This window comes from Sceloporus undulatus, chromosome 6 (genome assembly GCF_019175285.1).
Source record: "Sceloporus undulatus isolate JIND9_A2432 ecotype Alabama chromosome 6, SceUnd_v1.1, whole genome shotgun sequence".
NCBI classification, from domain to species: Eukaryota; Metazoa; Chordata; class Lepidosauria; order Squamata; family Phrynosomatidae; genus Sceloporus; species Sceloporus undulatus.
In genome coordinates this window covers 111,609,540-111,617,909 of record NC_056527.1, presented here as the reverse complement: position 1 = coordinate 111,617,909, position 8,370 = coordinate 111,609,540, and the positions used below count along the sequence as shown (strand labels likewise).

Below are 8,370 nucleotides of genomic sequence, written 5' to 3'. Positions count from 1 at the left end.
GGCAGATTTCAAACTGTGTTTTTTATCCACCAGATGAAATATCAAAACTACTTCCAGAGCAATTCCATGTGGATTTGCACAGCAGTCGGACCCATTGAGTTGAAGGACACTTACACTCAGCTATGACATGGCATCCTGAACTGAGTCTTTATAGACACAGCATTGACATGGTACACACGGCCATGTTGTTTTGGTTCTTAGTCCCATAAACAGCCTTGGGTTCCTTTGGGACTTCCAGAAGAAAGAGACACTGGGCATAGCATTCCAGTTAATTGAGGGGTGGAAAAGGTCTATCCTCAAAGGCCTTTAGTCCTTGTACAACTGGAGGAAAGCCAAAGAAAACATGTTGGCCTGATTTGTGTTGATTGTATAGTGTAGTGCTCTTCACTTGGGGTCATGAAATATACTGTATCAAACTTTCCAACTGAGATAAATGGGGGAAAGCACAGGACACAAACTACAGGAAAAGAGATTCCATCAAAACATTAGGCAGAAATTCCAGACAGTAAGAGCTGTCCAAAAGTAGAATATGCTGCCTTGGAGGGTGGAGGTGTCTCCTTCTTTGGAGGTTTTTAAACAGTGGATGGATAACCATCTGTCAGGAGTGATTTTATTGTGGTCTCCTTAGCATAAATCATAAATGACTTGAAGGTACACAATAACAATAACAGCAATAGTTTAGGATGAGAACTTATTGAGCTTCTGGTCTTCACAACTTTCTCGTCAAGGAGGTGTCTTTGGTGCTAACTACCATCTGAGGTGAAGGTAAACTGACCTAAGACGAACCTTTCCCATTCACCGTGTCCTGCCCTTCCCTCTCCAGAGAATCTTGGAAGATAGTACATTTTTAAAAGGTTTCTTTACTTCCCTTTGATCTTTTTGGTGTCATGTTGCTTTATTATGCTGTTTGGATGATTTCAATCTTTCAGAAGATTGTAATTATTAGCAACAAGTGCAAAGCTATTTATATATGTTATACTTTCCCATTAATTTTTTTCCTAATATATTAATATCCTACGGCATATTAATTTGGATATTTATTGGAAGCTTCAAAGGTCATTGGCAGCACTTTTTCCTAATTTTTAAAATAATCTTTATTCATTGCATCTTTAAAAGTCACAAACAAACACGAAATCATAAGATCACAGACAAACAAACAAACATGACATAAACATTCATAGAAATAATATTGGGATTAAGATTAAACATAACTCATGTTGAATTATACTTCTTCTTTTTTTTTTCCATCCCCCCTTTAAGGAGAAAAGTTATTTAGCTAATTCTTGTTACGTGTAAGTTTTAAAAAAAGAAATTAAATTGACTTCTTTTGTCCTATCTGTATTGTGCCTAATATTTATTAATTGTGATATTTATTGAAAACCTCAAAGGTCATCGGCAGCATTTTTTGCCCAGTTTCCACCATCACCATTAGGCCTTTAGTTCAGAAGTCTTGAGGGCTTTTAATACTGAACTCAAGACCTTGCACTGGGCCTAGTAATGGACAAGTAACCAGTGTGTGCACTTTGAAATTAGGAACATGTTTCCCATAGACCTGGTCCAATATAGGAGTTTATTGCACCCCAGATAATCCCGATTTGATTCTCCTGGGTTAGATTTGCAGGCAGGTATTATTGCAGTGAAAATGCCGCTGTTGCTGCTGCCTGACTGCGTCCCGCCTAAAATCCAGCTACAAGCGGTGCTCAATCAACCGTTTTTCAAAAACAGGAAGCTACCAGCTTTGCAAATCGGCCATCTGAGCACCACTTGTATTCAGGGTTTAGGCGGGATGCAGTCAGGTGGCGGCAATGGTGTCATTTCTCCTGCAATATTACCTGACTGCATCCTCTAATCAAATCTAACTCAGAAGAGGTGAGTCGGGTTTATTTGGGGTGTGACAAACTCCATAGCCACTCTCATTTGTACACTATGAAGTATCCAAACCAAACAGAAGGGTCCACATTACAATAACTAGGGCTGAGTTTCCCCTATCTGAAATGTTTGGGACTAGAAGTGTTTTGGATTTTGGAAGTTTTTGGATTTTGCAATCATTGTATTTGAATGTAACATGTAAAATCCACAAAACAGTGATATCTTTATTCACCCTTTATTCAAGGAATAAAAATAACAAAAAAGGGGGCCTGCTTAAGTGCCAAGAAATCCCAACAAGGAGAATCTTCCCAAAGCCTCCTTTTCAACCCCAGTCTTTGAACAGACTTGAAGATTACTCAACATTATGCTTCCACTGTGGGTATGTAGTACCAGATATTGGCTGTGACCCTTTCTTGGATTCTCCTCCTTCCCCCTCGATCCCCAATATTGTTGTATACTAGCTGGTGGGGGACCATCCAGTGAGGAATGTTGCTGCCTATGTTCTGATAGCCAATGCAGGCACCCTCAGGGACCTCCTGGGGGTGGTGGTCATCTGGCAGTTCCAGAGGGTCACATCAATCAATCAATGATTGATTGATTGATTGATTGAATGGTTGATTGATTGGGTCACATCATCATCCCATACTAGATCTTGGGCCATAGCCGGTGGTGATCCTTCTTTGCCCCTGTTCTCCATTGGCCACTACCTGATTGGGTCAAAAGTGGCAGGAAAAGGGGGGACTTACTTTGCCCTGCAAGAAGTGATCAAATTATTTTCAAAATAATTTAAAGAAGGCTTTCCCTATCCCATATGATCAAACTGGCAGAAGGCTCAACTTTGGTCTTTTAGCCTGATCACATGAGAAAAGAAAGCCAAAAAGGTGTGCAAGAGTAGTGGCTTTCTCCATGCCTCTCTGCATCATCTTGTAACACTTCCATTCTATTCCCAAGGGAAACAGTCATAAAAGCATGCTTTTTGTTGAACTGATTTTTTCCAGTACAGCAAAAGACACACTTCTTACAAGCATCTCCCTCGGCACGACCGTCTCCCTCGGGAAGAGAACGAAAGATCAGAGAAAGCCACTGCTCTCGCATTACTTTTTGGCTTTCTTTTCTCATGCAACAAGGCTCTGTGACACAAATATGCTTCCATTCCCATTGTTGAAAGAATTAATCCTTTCCTCAAAACTAGGTAACGTCAAATTTTGCATTTTGGTAGTCGGGAAAGGCAGAAGCCTACAAATTCCACAAATTCATATTGAGGTGCTTGATAACAGGGGTCACAATATTCTTTTGGCCCACAGATCACAACTTAAGAAATTTCAGAGAGATAACAGAAGAAAAGAAGAACAAGAAGGAATGGTATGACCAAAGTGGCTCATATCTTAAATGCTTGGGTTGGGAAGGGGGGGAGAGTTGGAGCCAAGGCACTGTGGGACAGATGGCTTGGAAAATAATGTGTGGTTTTTCAAATATGTGAACAGAATTAAAAGGAGATCGGAAGTAAAGGTAGCAGTAAGAGCAGTAAGAGGGGAAGTGGGCAATGTGTTCATTTTTCTCCAGGGCTTTGGAAAATATGCATCTGACATATGGTTGCAGTCCCAAAGGTCTTCCATTTGTAGGTACTACCATCTCTGTCTCTGTCTTAGACCTCTGACAAAATCCACGTATGCATGTACGCTTCTGACAGCCCAACCCCCCACTCCTACCCCCCAAAAATAAGAAGCATTTAATTTGTACTCCCAGGTTTGTCAGGATAACTGGAATGAAATTCCCCAACTAATATAAGAGCTTTGACATGATTTGCCCCCACTTGCCCCTAATCAGCTTACTTGCTAATTAGCTTATTTGCTGTTCACCGCTATGATCCTTGTAATTGCGGTATATAAATAAAACAAATTATTTATTATTATTATTATGATCAATTGGGAAATATTTTCAGCGAACCAAATATTGTAAGCTCCCTTCTTGTATTATAGAGTCCGATATCTTGGATATTTCAAAGTTAAGCTCCCCATCTACTAGCATTGGCAAAGGAGGAGCTTCCTCAGTCCTCCAGCGTTCACTGGTCAGGGCAGGTTTTAGCAGGCTGAAATGAAAAACAGGGTGTAAATGTCTATATGCTTTTGGCAAACTCAAATCTGCCTTTACATTATTCACCGGTTTCTTGACTTCAAAGGGCCTTAAATATTTAGGTCTGAGCTTCTTAGTAGGGTGCCTTGTTTTCAAATGTTTGGTTGATAAGTATATCTTGTCACCCAGTTTTAAGTGCAACCCCAATTTTTGATGTCTATCAGCAAACTTTTTAGTGTCTCTTTTTGGTCCCTGATGTGCAGCCAAGCTTGCTTACTTACTTATTTATTTATTTATTTATGGTATTTATGCACTGCCCTTCAGCCCTAGAGGCTATCAGAGAGGTTTACAATGATTATTATTTTTAATTCAACTTAGAGATTCACTGGGTCACCGACACATGATCGGATGAGTCAACTGACAGTGTGGGCAACAACTTCGGTTCATGGCCATAAACAATTTCAAATGGTGAATGCCCTATGCTCTTATGAACAGCTCCATTCAAAGCCAGTTCTGCATGCAGCAATAAATTAATAAGTCAAAAATACAAATTTAATGTTTGTGATGTGTGGGGTTTTTTTGAGGGGGTGGACTATCAGAACCTGCATGCTGTCAGAGTTCTTCATGGATTCTCTCATATAGATAGGGAATGCTCTTGTGGATGTTTTCTTTTCAAATGAGAAATTATGTTATATGCTTCCTTGCCTGGGCTGAGGGGTAGGCTAATAGTTACTGTGGCTTATGGGGAATTAGATACCTAGTTGGCATAGGGGAAAATAGGATATGTGCAGATGTTTAGGATAGTTTTGGGAAGGGTAGATTTGGAATGTGTAAGATGTGGACTGCATCAGATTGGTGTCTGGTAGTAACAAAAAGAGGGGTGGATGGTGGAAATGCCTGAGTCTGAAAGAGACAGAGTTGGTGAGAAGGTTGAGAAGGGGGATTGGCTAGTAGGGGGGAAGAAGCAATGGGAATTGGAGGTGGATGCTAGTTTTGGGGCCGAATGGAGTTCAGGTAGAGTTTGGATTTCTGGGTTTTTTATATATTGCTTGGCTGTTGGGGGGGCAGTTCTGGTTTAAATGCCTACTGGTGAATTTCTGACTATGACCATTCAGTAAAGTTCTCTGTTGTTTCAATACACTGGACTCTTTGATGCACATTGGTTCTGAGTTTGGTCAAGTCGGAAAGATAGAGTCATGGAAGTTAAAGTGGTGTCATGCTGCTTTAATTCTGCAGTGGGCCTAAACCTCCAAGACAGGAATACAGCAATGGAAAGTGGGCCAAGGAATATTAAGAAATAAAGGTGAAGATCATCCTCATTTTTTTCTTACTAGTTGCTCTCTGCTGTTTAGTTCAGGTCTCAGGATTATAAGGTAGGTTTTGGGGAAGAAGATGCAACCCAGTAAACCAAGACTGGAAGCCAAGATGGATAAGATCTCCACAGCCACCATGTATTTCCCTTTGGTACTTAGGTAGGAAGGGACAAAAGAAACCCAAACAATACAAAACACCAACATGCTGAAGGTGATCAGCTTGGCTTCATTGAAACTATCGGGCAACTTCCTGGCAAAGAAAGCCACCGTGAAGCTGGTGATGGCCAGAAGACCCATGTAGCCCAGGACAATATAGAACATGACATCTGAGCCTTCATTGCATTGTACTATGATCTCACTGATCTGGGAGTGCATGTCAAGCTCTGGGAAGGGAGGACATGTTGTCAGCCATATAACACAGATCCCACTTTGAATTAGGGAACACAGAACAACAATAGATAGTCCCAGTCTATTTCCAACCCATTTCCTCATTCTGTTTCCTGGCTTGGTGGCCATGAAAGCCAAAACCACAGTAATGGTTTTGCCCAAGACAGATGAAACAGCAGTTGAGAAGATGATGCCAAACATGGTTTGTCGCAGAAGGCAGGACACTTTCCCAGGTCTTCCAATGAAAAGGAAGGAGGACAAAAGGCAAAGTAAAAGTGAGGCAAGCAAGACACATGTAATGTTCCAGTTGTTGGCTTTGACAAGAGGAGTATGTCGGTGGTGAATGAAAATCCAGGCCACTAGAACAGTGATGGTGAAAAACAAAGTGGCACAGCCAGCCAAAGTTGCTCCCAAGGGTTCACTGTATGATAGGTAGGTCACAGTTTTCGGAATACACCGAGTCTGGTTTTTGTTGGGATACTGTTCTTCTGGGCATTTCTCACATTGATCTGTGTCTGAAATTCAGCAACAAAACCTCAGTGTTTCTACTATGTAATTTCTAGTTTTAACAGGCATCACATCACAGTCACTTGTGTTATGTAAGAAATATTTGATTCTGCCCACTGAAAAGTAACCGGTGCCAAATATTCTCTGCAGTTTCCTCATAATATTAGCAAAAGGGATGCATGAAAAATTTCACATGTCCATTCTAGCTTATAATCAACGAGCAGATTTTTCATGCTGAATGTCTTGGTCAGTTAGCCCACCATAAACGAATCTGGACCACCCCTTCCCAAATAACTATTTTGTACTCACCAGCATAAGGTGAAATTCCCCCTTCAGGGCAATGAACACATCCATAGCAACAAATTTGCTCCATTGGCTGGACAATCCTGGTGAAACCAGGGCTACAGCTCTCAACACATGTGGCGCGAGGAACTGTCTGGTGAAAAACATCAAGAAGGAAATTGGAGGGGGAAACAGGCAAAATTGTTACAGCTGTACTTCTTTAATTTTGAGTTTTGTGGCAGAAGTTAATAGAACCAAATGAAAGTGGAATTAATTCTCTGATTAGAAAATTAAACTGCACTAGTAGTGTAATCAGAAACTATATAGTGGTAATGGAGGTTGTAAATAGTATTTTGGGAGGCCAAAGACATAAATACCCCAGGCCCTAAGGCATCACAATTTCATTTATCTAAGAAATTCAAACATACCAGATCGGGACTATCACCCAGTTCTTGCAAATCTCCATGGTCCTAGCCTTTGACTTCCACACACTGGCCTTCAAAATCCTGCATCTCTGCCCTATGGTCTTCTCAGCATGCCTTTCATGCTGTATTATTATTATTATTATTATTATTATTATTATTATTACAATGATATGATAATAGCAATCCACTGGAAGGAAGGAAAGAAAGAAAGAAAAAAAGAAAGAAAGAAAGAAAGAAAGAAAGGAGGAATAGAAATATGCAGGGGGAAGTATATCCTACTTCGGTATATTAAGGAGGAGAGGTGGAGAGGAGCAGAATCATGTCCATTCACACCACATGACTGCCTGAATATTGGAACTGCTTCAGGAGGAATGTATCACACATGCATCAAAAGAGGAAAAACAGTGTGATTGGGAGGCAGTGATGGGTTTTGCCCATCAATGAGAAGGAGCACTCCAGCAATGGGGGGAATAGAGACCAGCAAATGAAAAGACACAGTGTTGTATGATAAGGTACAGCCACAGATGCTACTATCCTGCTCTAAATCCACTTTTGAAGTGTCATGTGACAAAGTCTCAAAGAAAGAATGGGAAAGAAATGGGGAGGGGGAAACACTTATCCCTACTTAAGTACAGTAAGGAGAAGAAAGGAAAGGAGGAGCAGAATCATGCCCTTTCACATGACATCACTGCCTCCATAGCGGAACTGCTTCAGGAGGAACTTATCACAAATCAATGGTGGAAAACAGTGTGAATGGGAGGCATGATGGATTAATTAATTAACAACACACACACACACACACCACACACACACCCACTCTCAGCTAAAAGCTATCAGAGCAGCTTGCCTGAGAAGAAGTGCTCCAGAATGGAGGGACTGCAGACTAACTACATGCCAAGCCATGCACCCTTCGAAAATGAAAGCAAACAAAGACCATCTCATAGTTTGTTTGTTTTTCTGCAGTACGAACAAAATAATATCTGTGGGAATTTGCAATAATAATAATAATAATAACAACACACAACAACAATACATTTGCCACTCTCCTTGAGGCTCGAGCGGGATTACATCCAATAAAATGATACAGTACACATACAAATACAATTACAATTTACAGCAATAAATACTAACATATAACTATGATACATCCGAATTTTATTTTTCCTCTGATTGGACCAAGAATTATGGAGAAAGATATTAACCATGGGCACCCAGAGCAGCATGGAGGAAAGGAATTTAAAGTAGGTGGCTTTCCAACAGGTGCTGTGGTAGGTGCGTATATGGATCATATGCTTAGTCAATGCATTGACTAGAAATATCACAAGCCCAGTGATATATGCCAGGTGAATAGTGCAATCTATCTCTAACCACAGTAACAAACTAGGTAACTGAGAAGGTTAACCATTTCTCTACCAAATTGTCTTTAATTTCCACGAAATGGCACCCGTTAAGCTGAACCGCTTTCCATAAGGAGCTTGGGATCCACCTCCCAACTTGACTCTCTGAAGCTTTGG

General features: G+C 40.7%; 1 protein-coding gene across 1 annotated transcript; it reads right to left on the bottom strand.

Moving 5' to 3' along the window:
• Positions 1 to 4,592: 4,592 nt before the first annotated feature.
• On the bottom strand, positions 4,593 to 6,572 carry LOC121935348 (vomeronasal type-2 receptor 26-like). Its single transcript, XM_042476775.1, has 2 exons — positions 6,459 to 6,572; positions 4,593 to 6,157 (listed from the first exon to the last, which is right to left on the bottom strand). Exons 1-2 carry the CDS (start codon positions 6,520 to 6,522, stop codon positions 5,259 to 5,261), a joined length of 963 nt encoding a protein of 320 aa, XP_042332709.1. The 5' UTR covers positions 6,523 to 6,572; the 3' UTR covers positions 4,593 to 5,258.
• Positions 6,573 to 8,370: the final 1,798 nt, after the last annotated feature.